This window comes from Orussus abietinus, unplaced genomic scaffold, assembly GCF_000612105.2.
Source record: "Orussus abietinus isolate OABI.00-Male unplaced genomic scaffold, Oabi_2.0 scaffold215, whole genome shotgun sequence".
Lineage (NCBI taxonomy): Eukaryota > Metazoa > Arthropoda > Insecta > Hymenoptera > Orussidae > Orussus > Orussus abietinus.
In genome coordinates this window covers 118,461-144,772 of record NW_019394413.1, presented here as the reverse complement: position 1 = coordinate 144,772, position 26,312 = coordinate 118,461, and the positions used below count along the sequence as shown (strand labels likewise).

The 26,312-nt window shown below is 40.2% G+C and overlaps 1 protein-coding gene across 3 annotated transcripts; it reads right to left on the bottom strand.

Moving 5' to 3' along the window:
• Window positions 1-9,442: 9,442 nt before the first annotated feature.
• Window positions 9,443-18,434, bottom strand: LOC111673934. Of its 3 annotated transcripts, XM_023432232.1 has the most exons (8): window positions 14,674-14,753; window positions 14,468-14,567; window positions 14,112-14,341; window positions 12,548-12,674; window positions 12,026-12,155; window positions 11,714-11,878; window positions 10,478-10,682; window positions 9,443-10,244 (listed from the first exon to the last, which is right to left on the bottom strand). In XM_023432232.1, exons 3-8 carry the CDS (start codon window positions 14,122-14,124, stop codon window positions 10,048-10,050), a joined length of 837 nt encoding a protein of 278 aa, XP_023288000.1. In that variant the 5' UTR covers window positions 14,125-14,341; window positions 14,468-14,567; window positions 14,674-14,753; the 3' UTR covers window positions 9,443-10,047. The 3 variants fall into 3 exon arrangements, with proteins under 3 accessions (XP_023288000.1, XP_023288001.1, XP_023288002.1); XM_023432233.1 differs by lacking the exon at window positions 14,674-14,753 and adding an exon at window positions 18,085-18,434 and having other exon boundaries at window positions 14,112-14,567; XM_023432234.1 differs by lacking the exon at window positions 14,674-14,753 and adding an exon at window positions 14,873-14,922 and having other exon boundaries at window positions 14,112-14,567.
• Window positions 18,435-26,312: the final 7,878 nt, after the last annotated feature.

Sequence of the window (26,312 nt, the reverse complement as noted above, 5' to 3'; positions counted from 1 at the left end):
CCACGTAACGTATTAACCCTTAATTATGCTTCCGCTTCTGATTCCGTAACCACCCCAACCTTTTCTTCCGTCCTCTCAAAGCGCATGCGACTTCTGGCAAATTCAAAATAATATCTAAAAACCCCTACTAGTATTCGCGATTCCGCGTTTTGTCCACTTGTTCGTTCTTTGTCCAGCCTAGTCATAGTGTAGCGGTCATAGCATGTGTGTGTACACACACATGCTATGATTTGCATGATAGCCTTACTATCACGAGTCCGCACAGGCAGACCCGGGACGAAACACAACGACAATGGGTACACTCCTATACCCGAAATAAGATAAACTTTTGTAAACACTTGCATGTTCCCATGTCATGAATTACCGCCCTACTCGTCAACAATAGCGGGGTAGTTTTACGGTGACATCAGAAGCACATATCTCATACTATAACGAAGGTAAATTGAGCCAGGCGTTAAACGTTTCCTTTTATCCAATGGCACATTCCCGCAAATCTCTCGGTAAGTTTTCACTTCACCTTAAGGTTATATGCATGTGATGCGGCACGAAGGCGGACTGGTGAAAGACGGCTGCCGAGTAGAAGAGATGGAATTAAATTGCTCAACTTGGAATGGTACAAGCCCGAAAGGCCGAGCTCGCGTACTTCGTTTCAGTCGAGTTATTCATTGTTCGGTTGTTGGTTCCGAGGCTGCACTGTTCCCTGTACGCGTTTTCGGTTCAACTACTACGGTGGTTGTTCATTGTCCATGTCCGTAAGGTCCTTTCCTGGTTCCCGTTATGCTCGGCCAACGCTACATACGTATAATATATTACATAATATATGTATATACATATGCGATACATTATAAGAGCGGACCGCTGGAAGAATTAACCGCAGCATGAAATTGTTGGAATTAAATACCCCAGCTTCGAATTACACGGGTTCAAAAGACCGAGCTCGACGTGTTAAAAAAATAAATAAATAAATAACTTCTTCGGCCCGACCATGAAAGCCATTGCGACAATTGCAATATACATCCACTTGTTATTATGCCTTGCTGCGTTGTCATTTATTGTCCGCTGTCCCGGTTTAAATTGCCAAATCATTTACAGTACGGCCGTTGACTGTAATATAATTTGTTGTTCGCGCTTACAATTGAAGGAAACAATTCAAAGGGACAAAGGCAAAATGATCGGAGGTCCATGGGCGGGCTTATTTCAAGAATCATGGGCGAGAAAACGCGAGCATTGTTTAAAAGACGTGATCATTGCCTAAACAACTGATACTGAACTGTCCCTATGAACAGTGGACGGAACTGCATTTGGTCGAAGATCCTAGAACGGAACACTTGGATCCATTTTATATACGTCTCCTTGAGGATTATACATATGGTTCTGAACAATCCTAAAACGGAACACTTGGATCCATCTTATATACGTCTCCCTAAGGATTATACATATGCTTCTGAATAATCCTAGAACGGAAAGCTTGGATCCATTTTATATACGTCTCCTTGAGGATTATACATATGCTTCTGAACAATCCTAGAACGGAAAGCTTGGATCCATTTTATGTACGTCTCCTTGAGGATTATACATATGCTTCTGAATGATCCTAGAACGGAACACTTGGATCCATTTTATATATGTCTCCTTGAGGATTATACATATGGTTCTGAACAATCCTAGAACGGAAAGATTGGATCGATTTTATATACGTCTCCTTGAGGATTATACATATGCTTCTGAACAATCTTAGAACGGAACCCTTGGATCCATTCTATATACGTCTTCCTAAGAATTATACATATGGTTCTGAACAATCCTAAAACGGAACACTTGGATCCATCTTATATACGACTCCCTAAGGATTATACATATAGTTCTGAACAATCCTAGAACGGAACACTTGGATCCATTTTATATACGTCTCCCTAAGGATTATACATATGGTTCTGAACAATAAGCCAATTAATATTCTGTAAATCTACAAAACCATATCCTCGTTAACAGCAGTTTCGCTTCGGTAATTTCGCCTCCTACACAATTCATAATCATCACCACCAGCTGATAAGCGTGAGGTATAACGATCAATTTGCTGGCGGCAAACAAAAATTGGGATAAACGATTCATCAGCTCCCATTGTTTAAGACGAAGTTGGACGAAATAGGGCCCCTTTGTTTCAGAGGATTGATTTTACAAGACAACCAAGCATTCCTTTGGCAAGAGATGGCTCGATTGATGAGGCATAGCAATTAAAATACGAGACGAAAAATGAGAACGTATCGTACGACCTGCTCGATCGGCATGACTAATGCACTGATCCGAAGATTTTATTATCGGCTTCTCGGCCGACTTCCGGATCGCGGATAAACTCGGATGAGGCACGTGGCTGTTTAACATTTAGCCGGTCCACGTCACTGACCTATATGAGTATTTATAAAATTCCGAAACGGCTCCCACCACTTCTGCTCCTCTTCCCGGGCTAAATGAGATCCCTTAGCGGCGAGAAAACGAAATGTCGATTTACGCGTTTCATTGCTTGTATATACAAAAGGGGACTCAGCGACGCCCTCGCATAATCTCTAAGGCGTACCGACAAGCGAAGAGATTAAACAACGATAGCGCTTACGCTAACCCAACCGACTGTTCCAAATACTTCCCGGCAAAATGAGCCCTAAAAATATCCTTGCCGTTTCTTTCAGCCGGTAATATGCAAAGACGACATGCATGCACTTAAGATGATATGAAAGAATGAAAGAAGAAATTAAACAACGATAGCACTTACGCAAACCCAACCGACTGTTCGAAATACTTCCCGGCAAAATGAGCCCTAAAAATATCCTTGCCGTTTCTTTCAGCCGGTAATATGCAAAGTCGACATGTATGCGCTGAAAATGATATGAAAGAAAGAAAGAAGAGATTAAACGATAGCGCTTACGCTAACCCAACCGACTGTTCGAAATACTTCCCAGCAAAATGAGCCCTAAAAATATCCTTGCCGTTTCTTTCACCCGGTAATATGCAAAGTCGACATGCATGCACTTAAAATGATATGAAAGAAAGAAAGAAGAAATTAAACAACGATAGCGCTTACGCAAACTTTTTCTTTTCTTTTCCGAAAGGACATTTTTTAATTCGGCCCAGATCAGAACCAAAATGGCGCTGAGCTCTCATACTTCGATTAATATACAATTATTGGAGACTCCAACATGAGAAACTAAAATGTCAGGACAATTGTACAACAATTTAGAACACTCCAGTAATCGTTAAACTCCTGTCTGAATGGGATACAGGCATAAAAAGTGTTTTTCTAAGCTAAAGCGAAGGTAGGACGCGGTCGCGGAACAAAATTTGAGTTAGCACTGAAGTCACAGATGGCGCTGGGTGGCACTGTGCAGTCAATTAGGGCATTAAAACCGATGAATCTAGGGGATTTCTGGAGTGTTACTTCGATTTCTTTATAATCATTGTACGGAAACGATATATGGAGTGTGCCATTTGGAACAATATCCAATATAATTCGACACAGCTGATAACACTTTACCTAGCGACGAATTTGGAAGTAAATGACGACCACGGGTATCTTAAAGCCGACTAATATGCTTCCGGTAAAGTGTTAATATAAGTTTCGAAATGTATATATTTAGAAGAATCTTTTTTACCGACGTCGATCAAATTTCACGTCTTACATTACGAGTGGGACGACTATTCTTCATTTCACGTTGAACCGATATATGTGTCCGATTAATTTTCATGAAACATCCACACCGGCCTATCTACTAATGAAATTCATGGTTCATTCAATCTCGATACAATCGTTTCCATCCCACGTCCATCGCTCGCCTCGACATTGTTACCCCTCTAATATCAATTACCCTTCATTTCGCCACGCATCAAATTTCGATATGGCCAAATCAAATCGACCAGTCGATTTCTATTTCGATTCGCTCCCAATACGCCATGGAACCACCGACAGGTTTGATTTCGCCTGAAAATCAGGCCCTTGTTAAAGCCGCCCTATTATGCACAAATGGCCGTAAACACAACTTGTTGTACATGCATAAAGTCGATACATAGCCGGACCGAGCCGCAGAAGCTGTTCCCCAACACGCGATATTTATTGATCCCGTAACGATTCGCGAGCCATTATCCGCGTCTCTGGTTAACGGGTCGATAAACGTTCCCTCGCCGACTCTCGGATCGGCTTCCGTAAAGCACCTTCACTTCCTCGAGTCGATCCACGATCTTCTCCGGAATCGGAATCGCGAAGAGTGCCGTTCTCCGGCCCGAGACCTGGTTCCTTCGAGTACGGTAACGCGTCAAAGACCGCTTGTACCCCGTTTACGGATTACTTACGCGGACACCTTGCCATCGTCTCGTGCGCGCCATACATTAAACGCGGTAATTAGTCGTACGGTATGTCCGTACCAGGGATGTGTTTACCCGGCAAGGTCTAGGGGCGGATAACCGAAGCATTAAGGTGATATGAAAAGGTCTACATATATCTGACAAGGAAACATTCCCAAGTGTCCGCCCCCAATCTTATTGAGTTTCATATATGTTGAAGAACATAAAAATCTAAGATACACGTGTTTTTATATACCTGCAATGGTCCGCATTTAAGGGGTGAAACAACCCCCTAAAGTTTGGCGAAAATTAGATTTTTATAATAATTTTCGTAGAAGCAATGGAAGGATTTCGACGAACCTTGATATAAACGTTTTCTGTATAAGGACACAGTATTGTCCAGCAATGCTACACCCCCCCAAGGGGGTGAGCTCTTCAGGCGCCATTATTTTGCAACATCTATTAAACAAGCACTCCTACTTAAGTTCCATTTACGCGATGTGATTGCTCACAAAAAATGAAGAGATACGTGTTTTTTTATTTTTTACCAATAAACATTTACACATCGGTTGTAAGCAATGAATGTAGGTGGTATACGAGTATATTCAGACTAGCTTTATTGGGTTATATCGTGACCAATTCATTGTACATAAATCTTGTGAATGTGCTAATTCCTCAAAATCTCGTTGGTTTTCATAACATGCAATTATTTACAAATATCGCTAACTCTACATTTGTAAAAACAGTAAAAATCCAATTTTACCATTTCACCAAGGAGATTGTACTGCTAGTTGGAAACGGGTGATAACTGCGTCACCGGATCTGTTGCGAAACTATTTTAATTTCCTGAACTTTTTTTAAATTTATTTATTAATAATTGCATGTTATGATAACCAACGACATTTTGAGAAATTAGCACGTTCACAAGATTTATGTACAATGAATTGGTCACGATATAATCCAATAAAGCTAGTCTGAATATACTCGTATACCACCTACATTCATTGCTTACAACCGGTGTGTAAATGTTTATTGGTAAAAAATAAAAAAACACGTATCTCTTCATTTTTTGTGAGCAATCACATCGCGTAAGTGGAACTTAAGTAGGAGTGCTTGTTTAATAGGTATTACAAAAAAATGTCGCCTTAAGGATAGTTCACCCCCTGGGGGGGGTAGCATTGCTGGATAATATTATGTGTTCACCGTCCTTATACGGAAGACGTTTATACCAAGGTTCGTCGAAATCCCTCCACTGCTTCTATGAAAATTATTATAAAAATCGAATTTTCGCCAAACTTTAGGGGGGTTGTTTCACCCTTTAAATGTGGACAATTGTAGATATAAAAGAAACATGTGTCTCTTAGATTTTTGTGTTTTTCAACATATATGAAAATCAATAAGATTGAGGGCGGACACTTGGGCATGTTTCCTCGTGAGAAGTCAAATCGTTGGTGAAAGTATTCCCCGAATTGAGAGTACCGATTCGTTTCATATTTTACCACGGGGAATATATAAATGGAGGCCCTAAAGTAGGTCCTGAAACTCACGAAATTTCATATTGCATCCAAAAATTGATTTATTTATCATGGACTAGTACCAACATGGCATCATCAGCGCACGTTTTCGATAAGTTACGCTCCTTGGAGGTATAAAAAATGAAGCATTCCAGGGCCCAGCTCGAACAATTTAGAATACCGTAGAAATGGCATATTGCAGTCAGATGGGAAAAATTGGAAAATACTTTCACGAACGATTACAAGAATGCTGGCTTGTCTCGGGGCTAACACGGGTTTGTAGAGCAAAAATTCAGTTGCAGCTAAACAACACAGATGGCGACGTTGGTCCTAAACAGTCGTTAGAATAATGAATTTCCGGGATTTCAATTGTTTAACGTCGATCTTTTCAACACTACTTTACCGAAATGACATGTGGAACGCTTCAGTTCGTATAATTCTCAGCGTAGACTGTAAAAGACTTCGACATAAATATAAATGTCGGTAACGTGACGCGCTAGCTTATGTTACCACTTGAGTATTCAAAACGGCATTACCACCAAAAGGGGTATAGATGAATTTTATCTTATTGACGTCAATTAAATTTCTCAGCGCCTTTCATATCATCTTAAACGCGGTAATTAGTCGTACGGTATGCTCGTACCAGGGATATATTTGCCCGGCAGGGTCTAGGGGCGGATAACCGAAGCATTAAACGTGTGCCAAACCGATGGGAAACACCAGGTGCAGCTTCCTGGAACAGGTTGTCAAGCTTAGGGTGCGCTAATTCATCTTTTTCCATTTTTCTTTCTCCTTCCTTTTTCAACAGGAAAACTTATTTAGACTCATGCGAAGAGCGGCACAATGACTTATCTCCGTGCTCATACCTCACTTTTAGCGTTAAGAACCGACTTTTATCTGCAGTCTTTAAATGACTAAACAATATTTTAAGGTGAAGTGAAACCCCCTTCAAATCAGTTGATTCGAATACAACACTTTTTTTTAAGGGTATTAGACCAAACTGTCCGAAACTTTGACACATCACTCCTGATCATCTAAGAATTGTCCTGACACTGATTCAAAATGTGGATTTTTGGAAAGAATTTTCTAAATTAGCCCAGACCAGAATCAAAATGGCGTCGAGCTCTCATATTTCGATCGGTATACAATTATCGAAGGCTCTGATATGAGAATCGAAAGGGTCAGGACAATTTGACGACAATTTAGAACACTCTGGTAATCGATAACCTCGCACTTGAACGGGAAGAAGGCAAAAATAGTGTTGTATACGCTTCTATACCAAAAAGATGGTAATACGAGGTCTCGAAGTGAAAATTTTGTTGACCTGGAAATCACAGATGGCGCAAGGGGTCCCTCTGCAGTCAATCATGGCCTCAGAAAGCATGAATCCAGAGGATTTCTGGAGTTTTACTTTAATTTCTTTATAATTATTGTACGAAAACGACAGATGGAGTATGCCATTTGGTACAATACCTAATATAATTCGACACGGCTGTCAATATAAAAACGAACGTCGACAACGTAGGCATTTAGAAAAATCTTCTTGATCGACGTCGACCAAGTTCCTCGACGTGTTTCACTTCACCTTAACCCTAAAAGTGAGGTACGAATACGAGCTTTATATTCTTATTCTTTTCTCTGTACATGAGAATATCAAGTGATCGATACTGATAACTTATTTTTACAATGTCGATCGCCTGGAAATCTATGATATATTAAAATCAAGTTCAGAGGAAGCAGAAACGACCTTGAAAATATGGAAATAAATTTTGTCATGGAAGGCCGCTACAATTGACTGGCCTCCCCTTTGAATTAAATCATTCTGTTCAAGAAACGTATTTGTCCGCATCCAGGGAAATGGACAGATTAAAGCAACATTTTTTAACTACGTTATAAACCGAAGAAGCCAGGTAAAAAAACCAAGGACGAACTTCAAGACTAAGAAACGGGTTTTATTTCAATAATTTAACTGTCTCCGTCGAAACCTTTTCTTTTCTCGTAAAAATATGTAAATACCTTTATTTGTGGAAAATATTGGAGAAAACGAGAAAATCCCAGCCAAGGCAAACCGAAAAGACAAAGGGAGACAAGCCTGTGACAAAAGTTTGACCCCAGTGTTTCCAATCGTAAAAGTCGTAATTCATACGGCTCCGCTGAAAGGCACTCTATTTCCAAACGGAGAGACCTCGCCGGTAGAGAAAGAACCGACGGGTAAATGTTAACACAGCACAGCCACAGAGAAGGGCAAGCCCCTCTGCTCGTTTATTGTTGCACGTGTTCCGCCCTTCCGCGTGGCTTCCTCGGATAATTTCAAGGCGTAACGTCTAGTTTTCAGCCATAAAGCAACGGAAGCGCGATGTGGACGGGGAGCGAAGTTAATGGCCTTAAATGCTCAAAATTCCCGCAATTTTCCTTTTTCTCCTTCCAACTGGTATAGAGCGATTAGAAGAGATGGTTGATGACAATTACCGTAGCCCATCATTTCAAAACTCCGTTAGACACTTAGAATTGTAAACGTTATTAAAGTTAGTCTACGTCTCGCGTTATATTCTACTTGCCTCATGCTAAGTTTCCAGTTTCTACCAATAGGTAAAAGTGAAAATATATTTCAGTTGAAAAAAAACGATTTGCGAACGAGCGTCTTAAGGTGATATGAAGAGCTAGCCTATATATACATCTGAGAAGTCAAATCGTCGGTGAAAATATTCGTTTCAAATTTTACCAGGGGAATATGGAGGCCCTAAAGTAGGTCCTGAAACTCGTGAAATTTCGTTTTTCATCCAAAATATATTTATTTATCATGGACTGGAACCAACATGACGTGGTCCGTGCGCGTTTCCGTTGTTTTACGCTTTTTAGTAGCTTAGAATCGGAAATGAAGAGCTTCAGGACCTAGCCCGAATAATTTAGAAAACCGTAGAAATGGAATATTGCGGAGTCAAATGGGAAAATATGGAAAATACTTTAACCAACGATTGTAAGAGAATGCTGGCTTGTCTCGGGGTTAACACATGTTTTTCGAGCAAAAATTTAGTTGCAGCTAAACGTCACAGATGGCGACGTTGGCCCTAAACAGTCGTTAGAATAATGAATTCGCGGGATTTCGACAGTTTTACATCGATTACTTCATCATTACTTTACTGAAATGACTTATGGAACGCTTCAGTTCGTATAATTCTGAACGTAAACTGTAAAAGACTTCAACATAAATATAAATGTCGGTAACGTACCACCGAAAAGGGTACAGATAAATTTTAATTTATCAATCTCGACTAAACTTCTCAGCGTCTTTCATACCATCATAAATAAAAAAAACTCCATAAAATCATAAGATTTATGGATAATTATTCGTACAGTTCTACAATTTTAAAGATCTATAGAAACTGTCTCAACAGCGTGCGCTTATCTGCGACACGCTTCTTATGAGTTAGGGTCCAAAGACAAAGAACGTCTCGAATAATATACATTTTTATGCAACAATAGTTTCAGTGACGAATGTACTCTACTGTTGAGTAAATTATACTGCGAAGAACGCTTCGTCGTTTAACGTGTACACAGTATGCTTAATATGCGCTCGTTTCGGTACATTAAACGTATTTGACACCACTGGGTGCTTCACAACATGTACAGATACCGTCTGTCTACTACATTGAGTCTGACCCAGTTCATCCGCATAGAATTCTAATTTTATGCGACGAAGAATACACTAAAAATGTTATTTCACAAGTAAATTGACTGCACATAAAAAATGCAATTTGCATGTTAAACCTACCTTACATCTCTGTACATTTTCATCCTCTGAAAAAATAACAAATACATCCTATTTCGCCATGTTTTGCTATGCAGAAAAAAATGTTCTTCCCGTAGCATTGCATGTGTCAAAATTATAATGCATGTAACAGTATATATAACGTTATGTAAACTCATGTGTCATGATCAGTCATAACCTTTGCGATTAACGATTAAAACATGAATTATACCACGAAGTAACATTTTCTAGTATGTTTAACGTTAACAAAACAAAATAAACAAGTTTTATTAGATTTTAACCAATTGAAATTCAAGGAAAAGTACTTACTCTACTACTACTAATCTCGCTTTTTTAATAAACATAACGGTCTACAAGTTATACTGTAATTGATACCGTCATGAATGTGTACGTTACCTGCAATGGCAAATTGCGATAAACAAGATGTATAAGTCTTCATTTGCGAGATCCTTTGACTGAAATTCGCTGAAACGATATTAACTGTAAATACAGAATAACAAAACTTACCATATGTTCCATCGCTTTTTCCTCAAGATCGAACCGAGACCAATCTGCACGAAGTTTCAGTGGCTGAAGACGTGATTCCATCTTATGTAACCATTTTCTCAAACACTTCGCCTCGTGCTCAAAATCTTAGAAAGGAAAGAAGGATTAATATTTTTTAATATCGATTCAGAGCTGAATAAATTACAAATAATTTTCAAATAAGATGATCAATTGTATTTGTTGCATGGATGTTGGCTAGGACTTTACATTCTTTGAAATTGAACCTTTGCCAAGGGAATTACATTGTACGGTTGTGATATCAAGAAATATACAATTTTTTCTATGAAGATTATTAGAAAACGGATAAATTATGTCATACCTGCCGAAACGTCCTGTTGATTGGACACAGGCTGGTCCGATACTGGTGCCATGATCTGCTCAACTAATTCCCACTTTGTGTTCAAATGATCGACACGCCATGCAACTTCGTCCTTCAAAGTTGGCGTTCGAGACATTAATTTTGCTGCTTGCTCGTTAAACAGTCTTCTTCGGTATGCCTTACGTTGCAGCTCCTCCATGTGAGCCTGAATTATCATTACACATTATTATGAATAGTGGACAATCTTTTTCGAAAATCTGTTATTAAATTAAGAGATTCTAAACGGCTGTTTATCATAGTAATCCTTGCAAAGAAATGTGCATATATAGTTCTCGTAGAAAAGTAACATATCAAAGACTAAATAGCTCCCACGATAATCAGATTGCAAAATCGATTGAATAATTAGCCAACATCATCTTTAAATACCATGGACACTATTCTGCTAAGCATTAGAAAAGACGTTTTGTTAATATAATAACATTTCAAACATCTGACACGTGACATTGTCTGATACTATCTTCATTCAATGAACCGATGTCGATGTTTTGACTTTTGATTTTATCCTTTTATGCATATTGACTATTCACTTGGAAATCAGTGAAAACGATGTCCTTCTTTGAGAACTGATTACCTTTAATGTCATATAATAAACGGCAATGTTATTTAGTAACAGGTGACGATAGGCCTTAAAATTGTGACAATGATTCGATAATTTCCAAAAATTTCCAATGATTTCTGTTTGCGATTTTCAACTGATTTTCACGTGATTTCGAGCACTAAAATTCATGATTCCCCGAGTGAATAATACCTCGTACTGAACTTTACTAATATGGGAACGCGCACGAGCCGCTAGTCCCCGCGTCAAGAGAGAAGTCCCTGGTGATAATTATATCCTTTTCTCGCACAGTTCCTTAAAAAGTTTTGTTGATGCTCAGATATTAAGTGTACATATATGCGCTGAGAGAAAAGAAGTGAACACAAGTACATCCTGCGACTATCTCTCTTAGGACGATTCCCAAAACAGTGGAGCATAAGATCATACGCTTTCTAGTATTAGCTAACTTTAGTGCTTTTATGTATCGCTTTTCAAATACTTTCTGCAGCTGAACAAATATCTGACATTAGGAGTACTCAATGCAATAGTCCTTGATTTGACCAACTAATTCCGATTATGTAAGTGTAAGCGACTAATTTATTTATATATTATTGATCGTAAGCATAACAATGAATACATACTGCGCGAAGACTTCTGTCCAAAAGATTCTCCTCTTTAGAGTAGATTAACTCTTGAAGGACATCTAACCAGGAATATAGTTCTGAAAATTGACCGCTGACTTCTTTTAAACCCCAAGGAAGGGTTGAGACGTCACTCTCATCCCAAGCCAAGTCTCCATTGGCATCCTGTAAAAATAAATGTTTCATTTAATTGGAAGGGCAGTTACATTTCATAATTATTACGCACATTATTATAAACATGAGTTCTCATTCAAATTTACTTTTCTTTTCATTGGTATTTTAATTAGTACTCATATTACTGTTTTAACTGACCTTGCAGGTATCAATTAAATTAGTATTCATAATATAATTGTAGTTGGATTGAATTGCTGCCCAAAAGTCGTCTTTACTCTCTTCTCGGCTTCCAGAAATTCGTAACCAGTGTCTGTGCTCCAAGTCTTTCCTATATTATTTAAAGAACATGTAACCATTGGTGAATATCATTATTAGAAATAAATATAAAATGTAAAAGATGGTATAACAAAGTGTTACATGGATGGAACCAGTATTTATAAAGTGTTTACTTAAATTTTTACATATAAATTACTTAAAATGGCTATTTAGTAAAATGGAAAATTCACATATCAACCCTAATATATATTATATTAAACCTACATGTTCAAAGACTATTCTATTTTTTATCGAACAGTGATATTCACAAACCAGTTAAAAATACTTCATTCTCATTCCCATTGGAACATTATGTCACATACGCCTTATCACTTTGCAAATATGACAAACAGGTCATGTAAGATACCAGCTTAACGTTTACGTTATATTACAAAGATAACGTACCTTCTCTTTGTAAGGCTGTTGTAAGGATGACCTGCTCTCGTCTTCGCATGCTTTGGGCTCTCTGGACTACTGACAGAGGGTTGCAACAAAGACATTGAAGAACTCATTTTCAGGGGTTTGGAATATCCTGGAAAAGAATAGAAATAAATCAACAAACAAATCCACAGAAGCATGAAGTCATATATCATATATTTATATATAACTAATGTAATATAAGTCTTCCAAACTTTTTATTCTAAAGAATTTTTAAACAGAAGAAGTAATTTATAATTCTCTTTCTTAAAAATTATTATAAGCACAAAAAATATGATTAACATTTGGCCAATAAATTTATATTTTAGTTTAACAGTTATCTTGTATCAAATAGAAGCCAACGATCTAATATAAAGCCGTTGAAGTATTGATTTGAATCAACACATTAAATTGCAAAACTATGACATTTCTTGGAGCTTTGCCATTCATTTTGGGTTCCATTGCTTCCTCATTCCAAACGTATTTCTTTGATGATCCAAAAATACATTATCCTAACTACTATGAAATACGTTTTAAAGAATACTTTTATCATTATCCAGTACCTCAAAATAATCAACCTTATCCAATACAAAATATGACCTTATAAAATGCCAATTCAAGCTAATTAAAAATAAATAAACTTGACCCTAGAAGTAAATGTTTATTTTGCCCGTGTATACATCTTTGCCTTCGACCTTTAAGCTAAATTTAAAGTTCTGGCTCATCGAGTCACTGATCTCGACCGAAACAAAATTACGCAACCTTCTATAAAGTCTAGCTTTTAATATGTATTCAAATTTTATTTTCGAAATATCTTAATTGTCTTAACCAAAACCATGTCAGAATTTTGAAAATACTACTGACGTTAAATAAAAATTTAAATAAAGGTTATTTTGAATGAAAGGTTATTTTCGATGCGTATTTAAAAAGACTCATATTCTAAAGCTGGTATTACTTTTAAAGACACATCGATTTCAAAAGTCATTCACTTCTTGCGACATTTCCATGTGCATCCATCTTCTTCTCTTTTATATCTTCGTTAAATCATATTACATACCTTAAATTGCTTAATTTTAACAGTAACAACATAAATTATATAACATCTACCTTATCTAAACATTTGTACAGCTTCAATCGAGAAGGAAAATTATTGTTTTAGAAACCGCTCCATCCGCTCTGATATACAACATAACCTACTCGCTCTACATCCACCGTTCCGAAGCACAGGAACAAAGTCTCAAAATGACTTAGCATTCCATCGAGCCTAACCGCTGACTAAAATTTGAAGCCTAAATTGTGCTAAACAACGATCTCAGAACCATCTCAGATCTTTGGGAGTAATTTAAAAAATGTCATCAAACCTCGAGAACGGTACACCAAAGCATAGCAACAAATGAATGTTTACCCAGGAAGAATTATGTTCACTAAATAACCTTTATACTCGAAAATCCTTTCGGCAAGAAAGCTGCCAATTAAGTAAGAATCTTGCCCGTCGAAGGGCCAGGTTCACGGGTGAGATAAAAAAAAGGAAGCGATCCATTGAAATTCTAACCTGGACTATCCATGGTTGTGCCTTAAATCCGATCGTTGGTATTCTAGTTCCTTGGATGCATAGCGGCGAAAAGCGACGCCCGTCGACTCATGAATGTCGTCGAGGGCCCAGCTAGAAGGCGGCTACGGGCGTTCCTCGCGATGCGTTAACCTCAATCTTCCTAAGACCGCCGAGACGGACCTGAACGCACGGGACGTCGGGGTCGTAGGCATCGGGCCCGCGTGCGACAGCTGTTGAAATCATGGCGAACCTATCCGATTACCGAGCGCGGATTTCCTCGCAACCAGGTTAAATTTAGAACGGGAATATTAACACTCTTTACGGTGCAACCAGGGTGCTACCGTGGCGTGACTCACGGCTCTTTTCTGGTTAGGACGCCCATGGGGAGACACTGGCTCGTCGCTCGCCGTCGACCATCACGCCCGGCTTTTCGAACGTGCCAAACCCGACATCACCCTGAAAAATAACGATCCTTTAGCACGTTCTTACCTCCGGTCGATACCTATCGCCTTAATTATGCTCGAGGGGCCTTTACGGGCGATAGTTTTCCCTCAAAGCTGACCTAAGGCGTGGTGTACCGCACACTGTTTACGGTTTAACTTCGCATGAATGACGGAACGCTGGACTGCCTGCGGACCGTCGAGCGCGGCAAACCCGATCTCCGCCTGACCAGTAATCATTGTTATTCAAACAAACTATCCCATTCGGTACCATTCAATTATTCATGCAACGATTAATTTTACGTGTCATCATTTCGGTACCTTTCCCAGCAGGATCGTTTTTCAAGCCTTCGATTGTTTACGACTTAACCTCGCATGACTGGCGGTGTACTGAACTGCACTCGACTGCCCTGGGCCGTCGATCGTCGTCTCCAGGGTTGGGTAAGTATAATACGTCATGTAATGTACGCGGTTTTCTACGTGTACGTTACAACCTATACTTTTCTACGCGAGCGCAAAGTATATTGCCTCCTTCCATTTCTAATTAGAAAATAGCAAATCCAATTAGAAATTCGATATTAAACAGGGTCAGGGTTGGGTAAGTATAATACGTGAAGTAATATACGTGGTTTTCTACATGTATACTGATGTATATTACAACGTATAATACGTCCCTAGTTTTCTACACAGGCACGAAGTATATTACCCCAAACTAAACGTGCAAAGCGCATGCGCAAAATCGTCAATAACCAATGAGAGTCCACCTATTTACCTCTAAGACATATTCTCATTGGCTATTAAAGGGATTGCACTTTACGCATCCACAAATCCGCGCATATTCGAAATCAGCCTTGGACATTTCGAATGTATGCATGTATGTGCATTTCACGTTTCTTTATAACGGCTGATAACGGCTATTTGAAGTCGTAAGATTCGTAACCAATATTTGAATCAAAATGTATAAAGGTGGGAGACCAAAAAGTAAATTATGGAATGAAAAAAATGTACAAGATGGATGTTTATAATTTAGCGGATACCGCATGCCCTACGCTGTCTTGTCCGCCATATTTGATACGTATCTCCTGATTTTATACGTCTTCTACGGTAAACCACTTGATTTACGTAATATACGTCAAAAACCTCGAAAATCGTGAAATTACCCAACCCTGAACAGGGTTAACCCGAAAGAACGTTGAACGCGTCAAATTAATTAGTCCTTAACGATACTGATGCGTTTACGTGTACGTTAAAAAGACGTTTATAACCTAACGGATACGTATATCGTGGATCCGCCATATTGGAAACGTAATATTCTATAGAAGTTTGAACGCAAGCGCTGAATTTAATTTATTACTCCCTACAAATATTTACGTGTTTACGTATATACTAAAAGACGTTTATAATCTAGCGGATGCCGTATATCGCGCACCTGCGGCACTCTTCATATTGGAAACATAATTTACTGCTTTTCTACGATTTTCTCCGGTAAACTATATGTAGTTTACGTAATGTACGTCATAAGCCTAAAAAGACGCGAATTTACTCAAGCCCCTGGTCGTCACACGCGGGTTTTCCGTCTTGCCAGACTTCGCCCTCGAAAGGACTCTTTTTTTCGATTTACTTAATACACGTCAAAAACCTCGAAAATCGTGAAATTACCAACCCTGAACAGGGTTAACCCGAAAGAACATTGAACGCGTCAAATTAATTAGTCCTTAACGATACTGACGCGTTTACGTGTACGTTAAAAAGACGTTTATAACTTAACGGATACGTATATCGTGGATCCGCCATATTGGAAACGTAATATTCTATAGAATTTTGAACGCAAGCGCTGAATTTAATTTATTACTCCCTACAAATATTTACGTGTTTACGTATATACTAAAAGACGTTTATTACCTAGCGGATACGTATATCGTGGATCCGCCATATTGGAAACGTAATATTCTATTGAACTTTAAACGCAAACGCCGAATTTAATTTATTACTCCCTACAAATATTTCCGTGTTTACGTATATACTAAAAGACGTTTATAATCTAGCGGATGCCGTATATCGCGCACCTGCGGCACTCTTCATATTGGAAACGTAATTTACTGCTTTTCTACGATTTTCTCCGGTAAACTATACATAGTTTACGTAATTTACGTCATAAGCCTAACAAAACGGGAATTTACTCAAGCCCCTGGTCGTCACACGCGGGTTTTCCGTCTCGCCAGACTTTGCCCTCGAAAGGACTATTTTTTTCGGTCGACTCTTCCTGGTCGTGAGAATTCCGATTCTCTACTTTTTCGCGGTTATTATTTTTAATTTTAACTGAGCCTACTTGCTGCTTGCAAGCGTTGACAATTTAATCTCGCGTGACCGACTGCACTCTGGACCGTCGATCGCCGTCACGACCGGCTTTCGAATGCGTTGGGCCTTGCCGTTGCAGTAAAAAATATTTAATGTAATCAATAGCTAACCGTACGAGTGTTCCTTTTTCGGCTCGGTTTATCGTTAATTAGATTTAACTGGTTCAGCTTGAACCACGAGTTTACAGTTATTCTTAGGTAATTGTGAATCTTGGATACTCGATCGGTATGTTACACGAACACCAAAGGCGATATCACTCCACGATTAATTGGCTCCTTTTATAAAGAAATATTTCTCGATTTATAGCGACTTGATTTTGATGTACTCCGATCCAGGAGAGATTCATCAATTAATTGACCAAGATCTCATCCGACTTCCGATTAGGGTGTGATCGCGATTAACTGGTCGAACGTCTTCCCGGAAAAGAACTTGCTTTTATTTCACAATTTTTTCTTAATTTTATTTATCCATCGGGTGCACATTTATAGCTCTATTCCGGTAGATCCAGGTCAATTCAGATATTTACGAAGGCGGCTCTTGATGTAACGCCCCTTTCATCTAAGGCGTAATCCCCGAATTTGACTGCACTCCAATAAAAACAATTTCATTCAAAACTGCACTTAAAACTACCTCGGTAAATTAATTTTAGCTAATGATAACAGGGTGGTTCTATTGTCTGTCTCTAATGTTTACCAGATTTTCAAATGAACAACAAATCGTAAGTCTTTATTAAAGTAAATTTTGCACAAAGTGTCGGAGAAATATTCCAGAAAGAATTGAATTTTAATTGCGGATCGGGTTCTCACGAATCGCACTTTTGAGAAATTGACGTAAACAATAGCACTGATAAAAATCTACATCCTAGATCACATGGGTTATTTTAATACCACAATTAATAACAGAAAAATTACATTGTCTGGGTAATGTCACATTCGGTATCTAAATTACCCAAAGAATGTATTGTAGATGTACATTTGATATGTAAACATAAAGAGTAATTTTACATGTAAAATGTATAACTGATATACATTATATGTGTAAATTTCGGGGGTAATCTTCCAATCGGTGATAATATCGATGGGCCTCATATGTTAACCTAGACGTAAACTTATTAAAACATATTCCACATGAAAACGCAACGATAATTGTATGACTCTTTCCTGTTAGGTACTTACTTCTTTCACGTCAATTCGATAGCACCAGACTGAGGCAAGTCAGCTCCAGAGATTGCCTGAATCTTCAACGTCCAAACACCCGCAACAACTAATTATGCACCACGCTGGGTCGTCTATGCTGGACATATTTCGACGGGTTTGGCATTGTTCTCAAGCAAGAAGACGCGTGAGAATCACGTGATTGAATTTAGACGATTTGATTGGCTAAGTTTACCTCCTAATATGTACTTTTACCCGGCAGCGTATATTTATCCGCATCAATATGTAAATTGACTAGGTAACCCGTAGATTTACATACATGATAAAGGTCTTACATGCCTCGAGAAAAATTATTGGGTTGTTCGGAAAGTAATTTCGTTTCTTTTCTATGAAAATGAAAGACGATTTTTTTATAGCGAATAAATATTTTATTGAATTATATATTGTCCATTCTGGTCCAATACCTTTTGCCATCTTTCTGGCAGTAGCATGATTCCACGCTCATAAAATGTTTAGTTTTTGCTGTTAAAAAACTGATCCAGGTGATTTTTGACCTCCTCATTTGAAGTAAAGGTTTTACCGTCTAAAAAATTGTGTAAAGACCGGAACAAGTAATAATCAGAAGGTGCCAGATCTGGAGAATATGGTGGGGGTGGCAGTATATCCCATCCAAGCTGTAGAAGCTTTTGGCGAGTTAAGAAACTTGTATGAGGTCTCGCATTATCTTGGTGAAACACTACACCTTTTCTATTGATCAATGCTGGTCTCTTCTGTTTAAGTGAATCATTCAAATTGTCCAGCTGGTGACAGTACACTTCAGAATTGATCGTTGTGTTGTTCGGTAGAATCTCAAAAAAAACGATTCCTTTGAAATCCCCCCAAACAGATACCATCACCTTTTTTTTATGAATTTCAGCTTTCGAAGTTCTTTGACTCGGTTCATCTTTTTTACTCCATGATCTCTTGCGTGTAACATTGTCGTAAACAACCCATTTCCCGTCCCCAGGGATGATGCGTTTCAAAAATGGATCATTTTCTTGACGTTTGAGAAGCAAATCACAGACGTCGATGCGATGACACAAATTTCTTTCCGCAAGAACACGAGGAATCCATATGTCGAGCTTTGAGATTAAACCTAGGCGTTGCAAATGATCATGAGCGGTCGAATTCGCTAAATTTAATCTCTCAGCGATTTCACGAGTTGTTATTCACCGGTTTGCATCAATTAATGCCTTTATTGTGTTTTCATCAGCTTTAAGTGGCCTTCCAGGACGTGGTGCATCTTCAATATCAAAATTGCCGGATCGAAATTTTGCAAACCAGTTGTGACCCTGGCGTTCCGTCAATACATCTTCTCCATACACGTCGGATAATTTTTTTCTTGCTTGAACAGCATTTTTACCTTTTCGATAGTAAAAAAGTAAAATATGCCGAAAATGCCGCTTTTCACTTTCCATATTTGAAAGGGTACCAACCAAAAACTACTGCGTAGAATGAATCAAACTTTTTCACAAGCAAGCCTTGCTAGATCAGCTGTCAAAATATATAATGATTATGCGGCTTACGTGTGAAGTTGAAAAAAAATTAAGTCCTCTGTTGGGAAACAACGAAATTACTTTCCGAACAACCCAATACAATGTAACGTTACATTTAATTCAAGCGAAAATGCAGGAATGCAGGAAATATACAATGTCACGGGCATTTATACATTTTCTGATTGATCATTTTTCTATTTAAAACCAGTTATGTAGGGTGTAAAAATGTATGTAAACTTCCATGAATTTTCTTTAGGTGTGTGCTCACTTTTGAAGAGGAAGACACGAGAGGATTTGTGATACCTTGAAAATACCGTAGAAGCGGTACGGCTGCAGCTCTCCCGTAGAAACGATCACCGTTGCCCGAGATTTCGCCGATTGTTTACGCAATCCACGCAATTCTCCGACGCCGGAGACTTCCTGCGGTGTAAATATCTGTATCAGTTTCAACGATGTGAGTGTGCATCGTCGGTAAAGATGCATGGTTAACATCCGGTGTGCCCTCTTACACGTATGTGTGAATATTTCCAGGTTTTTTATATCCTTACCGTCGGTATGACCACTGTCGATTATGTCAAGACATGTGACATCGTTTCTTATGCAATCACCTATAGAATGTCGTAATTCCATGCAAACTAAACATTCCGGATGTTTTCATGTCGCTTTCCTGAGATGTCTATCATTTCTTTTTACATTAATTCTTTAATTTTTTAGCGTTTTTAAATCGCAAACAGTATTTTACATGTATTACTCGAGGTCGTGGACAATTCAAAAATTGAGAAAACTAAAGCAGAGGAGTACTTCGTAACTGCTGCTGCAGAGAGATGCTTTATAATTACGAGTAACCGGGTATGTTAAAAAAAAGAAAATGACGTTTTAACAAGTGGAACTTCTTATAAGAGTACAAAGAAAAGTTCATCGCCCTCGCTCTAATGGCTGCGATGCGGCGTCTTTTTTTCTTAATTGAGAAAACGTATTTACGTATCATTAACGTATTAAAAATGTTTAATTTCACGATCTTCGAAATGAACTCGCAAAACTCTAACATTTTGTACTGCCTTTCATTGATTATGCCGTTACGGTTTAGAAGGTTTCCGTTTCCATTTATTTTACTTTCATTATCCGACTTAGTCATTGAGAATACTAAGAAAATCGAGAAAAAGAAAAACACTGTATTGTATCTGTCGCCGTTCTTATACTTTCCAACAAGAATATCATTTAAGGGGATGTGAAAGTGGCGTCCGAAAGCTCAATCTTTCATAAAACTTTTCTACGAACTGGGTGTCTCAAATCGTTCCATACTTTAAAACGTGAATATGGAGACCCTAAGGTAGGTCCTGAAACTCGCGAAATTTCATTTCTTATAAACTATTTTTAGAATACCTATAAACAAATTTGAAATGAATTGAAATCTCATGAGTTTCAGGACCTTCCTTATAGTCTCCCTATTCACGTTGTAAAGTTTCACCCTATTCTATATTATATTAGTGAATATGAAGACCCTAAGGCAGGTCCTGAAACTCGCGAAATTTCATTTCTTATAAACTATTTTTAGAATACCTATAAACAAATTCGAAAAGAATTGAAATCTCATGAGTTTCAGGACCTTCCTTATAGTCTCCCTATTCACGTTGTAAAGTTTCACCCTATTCGGCAAACCGTGTTGGGAGAAAAGATTTATAAACAAAACCTCCGACTCCACTTTCACATCGCCTTAAAGAGTCCAACGTTGTCCCACCTACATGCGAGTTCGCGCGAAATATGCAATTTACGCTTAGAGGTGCACATTATGCAACACGTTCTCCGCATTTGTTGGTCCCGTCCAGCCTCACCCGTCTTGTTAGGACATATGCTCAAACTTGTGTACAGTTGCCCATTTGCAGTTGATTGTAGTTTACGCAACGACGTAGCTGGGCAGGCTTAAGCGCGCCGAGTTGCGAAGGCCAACCTGCGGATAACTACCGGGAAGATAATCTCGACCTGAACGGTACCCCTGGAATGAAGAAAGAAACAAGCGGGAATGCTAATGCGTCGCTTTAAATTCAAATGAAAGCCCTGAAACGGCGTTTCACTTCCCGCGATCCTTCCGCGGGAATTGTTTAACCCGTCAGTTCGATATAAAGGGAGCGCTCCTATTCGCGGCTGAATGGAAAAGTGATTTATATTTGGAGAAGCGCCCGTTGTCGAGGCTAATTTTAATCTTGCGCTACTCGCCGAGGAATCTCCGAGGAATTGCACATGGACTACCATGATTCACCTGGACGCATTCCAAAGTTGAGGGACCTTACGTTGGACAGTGGCGACCTCGCGGTACGACCGGTTGCCACGGGAACTACGACGTTCAATGTCAATTCGCTCTAGCGGAAGAACCTGTTATCGACCGCTGGTACTTGAAGGTCTGGTACGACTCTTTTTCACGGTCCCATAACGAGAGATTTAATAGTGGAGGGAGAAGTTTGTATAACGGATTCGTTTGCTTCATTGAAACGATCTGGTGTACCGATGGTGGAGGTAGCGAATTTTATTGGTTCAATGGCGGCACTCAATTATTTCTAGCTACGACGGGTGTTAACGTTTTTCTTAAGTTTTTTTTCTCGGCTACCGCGAATATATGTGCCCATAATTATGAAAGTGGTCTAAGTCATATATTTTTTGTTTCGAAATTACATTGAATTAATTTCGTTTGAAATAATATGGCGTGAAATAACTGATAAACTCATTTTTTTTTTAATTTTGACTTAGACCACTTTCATAATTATGGGCACATATATATCATGGGGGAAAACAATGTATAGTTACCCCATGAAAATTGAACATTAAGAATTGGAAAATAAACGTAGAAGTCTGCTCGCGTAGGGTGGGACAGCTCAAGCTCGATCCACGACAAAGTACTTCGATATGAACTTTAAGTATCGATCTCGGGTTTTTTTACTACCGTGTATATAACTACTTACAGACATATTTTAAATAGGGTGATGGACGGGGCATTCTGAAATCGCAGATCGAACGAATCGGACGAGATGGAAGAGTGCAAGCCAACGCCACAGTGATGGCATCAATAAAGAGCCCGTCGGTATATCGGCGTTCAAATCGATCCAAGTCGAACTGGTCCTTGATATGTCTTGGCCCTGCAGTTAATCTTATATTATTCCAGACGTATCGATAGAACCTCTATACATGGAAATCAATGCAATCCTGCAGAACGGTACAGCCCAAACCAATGCCGTAGTTGCGGCTCTAACAATAAGAAGCATTCCATCAGCCTATTAACGCCCAACCAAGTTCAACTTCAACTTATCCATGATACAATTTGCACGTATCATTAAGTTCGTGGGTTGCTACATGTAATTAGGTATTCATGAAAAGCATCTTCAGCAACATGACGCATATTAAAAATTCTAAATCCGGAGGTCGACCAAATCATTTGAAAGAAAGAATGCAGCCAAACGCCGGAGTCGCAAGGTCAAGAAAGAGTTCATCGGTAATTCAACCTTCATACTAAACGGGAAAATCACTTTCTAAAAAAAAATAAATTCCTACGAGGAAAAGACCTTTACTGACTACTCTCAATAAAATAAAATCGAATGAAATTGAAAGAAATTACAAACAATAGTCCATTTTCTTCAGCTCAGCTTCCCCAAGTCTGCTTGGTTCATATTTTTACATTTACTGAGCATAAACGTGTTAGAATGAATAACTGATTGTTATAACAAGTATTAGATCGTTTGAGTTCAATACAACAATAACAAAAATATTATATAATTTCCATAAATATTTTCTTCAGACATACTTGAGACCGATTTCGTGGACCTTTTTTTTTACAAAATCATGTTTCCTCGATATAAACTTGCCGTCTTTTGGATTGCAACTCTGATAATTGTTAGAAAGTCAACTTTACCGGAGCCTCGAAGTTTCTTCAGCAAGAAACATCCGAATTGCTACAAATAATTATTTTCACCAAAAATCAACATTTTTCTCTCAGTTCAACTTGATCTATTCATAACAAAATGTACGAATATCATTAAGATGATATGAAAGTGTCATACATACCAAGAAGTGAAAATATTAATAAAACTTTTCTTTAACCTGGATAAACCGAATCATTTGAAACTTCATCACGAGATTATGGAGGCCCTAAGAAAGACCGCGATGCTCATGAAATTTCATTTTTCGAGAAAAAAAATTTGCATTTATCTCGGACAAGAACTAAAAAAAGAGTTTTTTTTTCGAGAAATGCAATTTCACGAGCATCGAGTTCTTTCTTAGGGCCTCCATAATCACGTGTTAAAGTTTCAGATAATTCGGTGCACCCAGTTTGAAGAAAAGTTTTATAAATATTTTCCGTTTTAGTATATATATATATATATAGAATGACCCTTTCATATCACCTTAAGCCCGTCTATTTATACGTTTAATTTGGGATTTATCAGGAGCATCTCCACCAACATGACGCATATTGATAAGCTCGAACCCGAAGGTCTACCCAATCGTTTGGAAAAAAGAACTCAACCCACGCCGCAGTCGCGACGCCAAGAAAGAGTCCATCAGCCTATCAGCTAGCAGGTCGGTCCACGTCGAACTCGTCCACAACTGGTCCCCGGCACTCGATTATCGACCCGCCGAAGGCGTCGGTGCGGCCGCGCGTTTCCTCCGCTCCGGAGAGATCGCGCCTGCCTGGTAGGTCGGAGAGAGGGGCGTCGCGGCGCCGGGCGTCCGTCAGAGGAAAACCACGGCAGGAAGGCAGGAAGGAATAGAGAGCGGCGGCCGGCGTCGGTTTATTGATCCCGGGGCGCCGCGGCGCTACCCACCCGCGGGATCAGCTGGGAATAGTTGGGAATTTTCGGCTTTTCCCACCCGCGACCATCCCCGAAGCCGGGAAGAGTGTCCGAGGCCGAGAGCGGAGACCTTCTTCGGCGACTGTCCCGAGGAAGCGCCGCTCTCGAAGACCCGAAGGCGGTCCGTCATTCCGGCGACGCGACGTCACTCAAAAGTCGCGACACCCACCCCAGTCGTGGCCCACGTACTTCGTCCAATCTTTCTACGCGACGCTTCGAGGAACATCGTCGCCAGGAATCGTTGAAGAAGCTAGGAACGTCCGAAGATCGAGCACAGGGTTTGGAACTGAGTACATTCCGTCCCTGAAGAGATGACCAACGTCTTCGATCGTCCGATCGGACGGCCCTCGGCGGTTGGATGGGGAGGACGAGTTCAGTGAGTGACCGGGAAGTGATCGCAGATATTCTAGGCCGTGCCCTATGTAACTCGGAGGTGATACGCGCGAGGAAGGATTTTGATCTCGGACAAACTTCTGGAGATCGCCCTTGGAGCGGACTGGAGATATAGGAATAAAGACATTTTGCCGAGTGGAAGTTCCAACATTGATCAAACCTTGGAAAAGGATTCGTTGGAGACAAGAGAAGCAGGGGGCACTTCTCTCTCTTTCCCCGAGATATTCCTAAAACGAAGGTAAAGCAATCGGTACCGAGCGGTAGGCACTGTTAAAAGTAACGACCCACGTTCGGTCCCAGAGCTCCAGGGCTTCAGCAGAACAACGACAAGACATCTTCCACAGGACGAGTGCGCAAGGCACTCCAGCGTTAGGTTTCGACGTCGCAGCCTAAGTCCGCCTAAGCCCCTGAAAACTCCGACAGAATCGGTGAAACATCCGAGTGAAAGACCGAAGCCATCGCTGAAGTGACGGAAAAACTCGGTCCCACCAACGTGATCCTTGAAATCCACATCCTACGTCAAACCCTAACGACCATGGTCGTGGCGAAGGGCGTCTCACCTCTTACCTAACGAAACTTGCAAACCCAACGCTGAACGTTGGGTCCCGGCCCCCAGGTTACTCTCGACCCGACGACTTTTCACCGCGCGGCAAATAAATCCCAAAAGTCGGCCGACCACCCGAGGATCTACTCGTTTTTCTGTCCAGACCAACGTTCGCGTTGGATCCCAGGGAAAAAACGGCGGCTCGACAGGGGCGCGTCGTCCGGGTGCAACTGTGATGAGCGTGCAGCCTCAGCTAGGCTTCGGCTCTCGTAGTTCCCCGGAGAAGAGCACGGGACGGGACGGGCAAGACTCGTGGCCGGTCCCGGAGGGAAGAGGACCCTCGGAGGGAAAGGACGTTCTAGGGTAGCGCGAAGACTCGTCGTCGAGCGTGCTCCCTCGTCCTTGGGGATCCTGGTTCGGGCTTGGCGAGCCGAGTGAATGGGAGCGTCACGCACGCCGGGAGTCGCCGCATCCTGAGGCCTCGACTGGGGCGAATCGATCGCGCAGGATCCTCGCCAAGGCCGGCTCAGGGTCCTCGGCAGGGTCCTCCTCAGGGTCGCAGTGACCCGCAGTAGCGCCCCGGGAGCGCCGCGTCCCGGAAATGGGTCCCGCGGGCAGCCGAGAGGGTAACTTCCAGGAGCCCGTTGGCGACGACGATGGCCTCACGATCAACCCCTCCATCACCATCTTAAACAATCCCGTGAGTCGTTTGTTAATGGCTTCTGGCATGCGCGCCTTGGATCTCCTTGGCGCTACTCCGCTTTCGCAGGTGATGTAAAGGTGGACGTCGGGGTAGTCCTTGCTTGCGCATATCTGCATGACGAACAATGCTTCTCGAGTGTTTTAGAAATGGACGTATCGCGTAGGCGAGAGCTGCGGGGGTCAAAACTGGGATAGGAGTAATCGGTGCTTTTGAGAGTGTGCATGAAGTACAGTGCTTCC